The following is a 2,196-nucleotide window of genomic DNA, read 5'->3' as shown; positions in this document are numbered from 1 at the left end:
CCCGAGTAACTGAATTAGCCTCTCGTTGACGAGGTCAAAAGAGGACAATACACTCATTTCACACCTCTCCCAAATGTGACCTCCTTTATCCTCAGGTACCCTGGAGCCCCATCTGTCTGCCCTGCTGTGGATGGCCATGCTGGTTTCCCTGGCCATCGTCATCGTCCTGCCTCAGCCTCACGGTATCCGGGCGCTCATTGCTTCCACCATCCTGCGTCTGATCTTCTCCGTGGGCCTGGAGCCCACGTTGCTTCTGCTGGGGGGTTTCAATGTAAGTGTGTATCCGTGTGTTCAGAAAGCGATGAGCAATTGTTCAGACCTCGCATGCGGCATCACATTTAGATCATGCTTTATTGCACACATGGATGCTTGACTGGAGTTGCCTTTGGCAAACGGTGCAGTCACATGCCAAACATTAACGTAACATTAAATGTATTGATGCAGGAACACACATCTCCTGATAGCGTAGCATAGCAGTAAGCCAGATTCTCCAGTGGTTTAACAGTTGAGGGAGCATTGCAGCTGCAACTATAAATGTCACTCATAGTTGTTGATGCATTAGCCCCGAGCAATAGGCGTTTGAAAATCCTATCCAAAGCTGCTGTAAACATTCCATGGCCACTGTCTCTGCGTTACACGTCGTCTCTGTGCTGTCCATCGTTCTCCAGTTGTGTAACAAGGTGATCTTCCTGACGAGCTTCGTTGGGAACCGGGGAACCTTCACGCGTGGCTACATAGCCATGATCATGGACGTGGAGTTCCTGTACCACCTGCTGTACCTGATAATCTGCAGCCTGGGGGTCTTCGTCCATGTCTTCTTTTACAGCCTGCTAGTACGTGAGCACACACGAGACATATCAATAAACTATTATTACACATGTACACGCGTGGACATAGACACAAGGTGATGGTGTACAAACAACAATGTTCAGCTTGTCTTGAATAGGAAAAAAAAAGCATTTGCATTGTAACAATTGATAAAAATGGATTTAGACGCCTTTTGATTGGCCATAAAGGTTCACTATTCTCCACCAACATCATTTAACCATGAGATGTTTCAATGGCGATTTCTGTAAATCGAAAAATGTGTCCTCTGTCTACGTTTTAAAAGCACACTCTGGACACGCATATCTCTGAATCCTTCCTCTTTCCAGCTCTTTGATCTGGTTTACCGAGAAGAGACCTTGCTGAACGTGATAAAGAGTGTGACTCGCAACGGCCGCTCCATTGTTCTGACAGCCGTGCTGGCTCTCATCCTCGTCTACCTCTTCTCCATTGTGGGCTACATCTTCTTCAAAGACGATTTCATCCTGGCTGTCGACAGGATACCCAACAAAACTCTAGGTACGTCGAAACGCGGATCAATTCTCACTTCTCTTACTGCGACGCACATAAATAGCTTAACCTCGCTGACCCAGACAGTCAAGACACTGAAAAATGCAATGTTTTTTCTGCAACACACACACACACACACACACACCGGTTTTGTATGAAAACACATGTAGTCAAAGTAAAGCTAAGGAATACAAAAAGTGTTTTACTTTTATGTCTATATTTATCTGGCTTTTAGCATCACCAACAAGCGTATAAAGGATGTCACCATTTATATGCATTGTGGAAAAAACATTGTCTTGTTTCCACCAATTGAATAGAGCATGGGGCCAGTATGGTGGGAGACTACTTCTCTGGCGGAGTGTGCCAGAAAGAAAATGGGGAGAACTGTTCCACAGAGGCCGTAAAGGCGGGTAGGTTGACAAAACTGAACGGAAACTTTGCTTGTGCGTGTGACTGGGCCGCTAGGGTCGGGGGGTTTGTCACGTGTTTGTGCATGCGTGGCTCTCAAGAGATTCCCAAGTGTGTGCTTAAGTGCAAGCCCGTATGTGTGAATATGCGAAGGTCTTTATGTCCTCACGAACGACTCCATGACTCAGCCAGAGGAGATTCGTTCCACCGAGATGCAAGTCCGGGCGGCTGGGTGGTCACGGGATTAAACCCTGTCGGGCCAAGTGGGGGCTTTCAGGGAGCAGGGTGAAGGGGTTTAGACTCGCCTAAGACCTGATGTAGGGGCTCAGGGTTAAGAGGTCAGGGATTAATTGCCATTAGGTACAAAGCAGGTCGATGGGTGCACCCGTTGCTGGCGCCGAGAGCTTCTCACAGCAAACAACGAGTTCCTCCAAACCTACTGACCTCGATGTG

General features: G+C 47.6%; 1 protein-coding gene across 11 annotated transcripts in view; it reads left to right on the top strand.

Annotated features, from left to right (window-relative positions):
- itpr1b (inositol 1,4,5-trisphosphate receptor, type 1b) overlaps nucleotides 1-2,196 on the top strand; it is an 85,069-nt gene that overhangs the window by 68,814 nt on the left and 14,059 nt on the right. For all 11 annotated transcript variants that reach the window (XM_031853061.1, XM_031853030.1, XM_031852996.1 and 8 more), the window contains 4 exons: nucleotides 96-271; nucleotides 669-833; nucleotides 1,155-1,344; nucleotides 1,653-1,745. In XM_031853061.1, the coding sequence (XP_031708921.1) occupies nucleotides 96-271; nucleotides 669-833; nucleotides 1,155-1,344; nucleotides 1,653-1,745 (624 nt within the window). The remainder of the gene's footprint in view (nucleotides 1-95; nucleotides 272-668; nucleotides 834-1,154; nucleotides 1,345-1,652; nucleotides 1,746-2,196) is intronic.

Source organism: Anarrhichthys ocellatus, unplaced genomic scaffold (genome assembly GCF_004355925.1).
Source record: "Anarrhichthys ocellatus isolate YVR2014 unplaced genomic scaffold, GSC_Weel_1.0 scaffold1, whole genome shotgun sequence".
Classification (NCBI taxonomy): domain Eukaryota; kingdom Metazoa; phylum Chordata; class Actinopteri; order Perciformes; family Anarhichadidae; genus Anarrhichthys; species Anarrhichthys ocellatus.
Note: the sequence above shows the minus strand (reverse complement) of the source record. Positions and strands in the feature narration are given on the sequence as shown.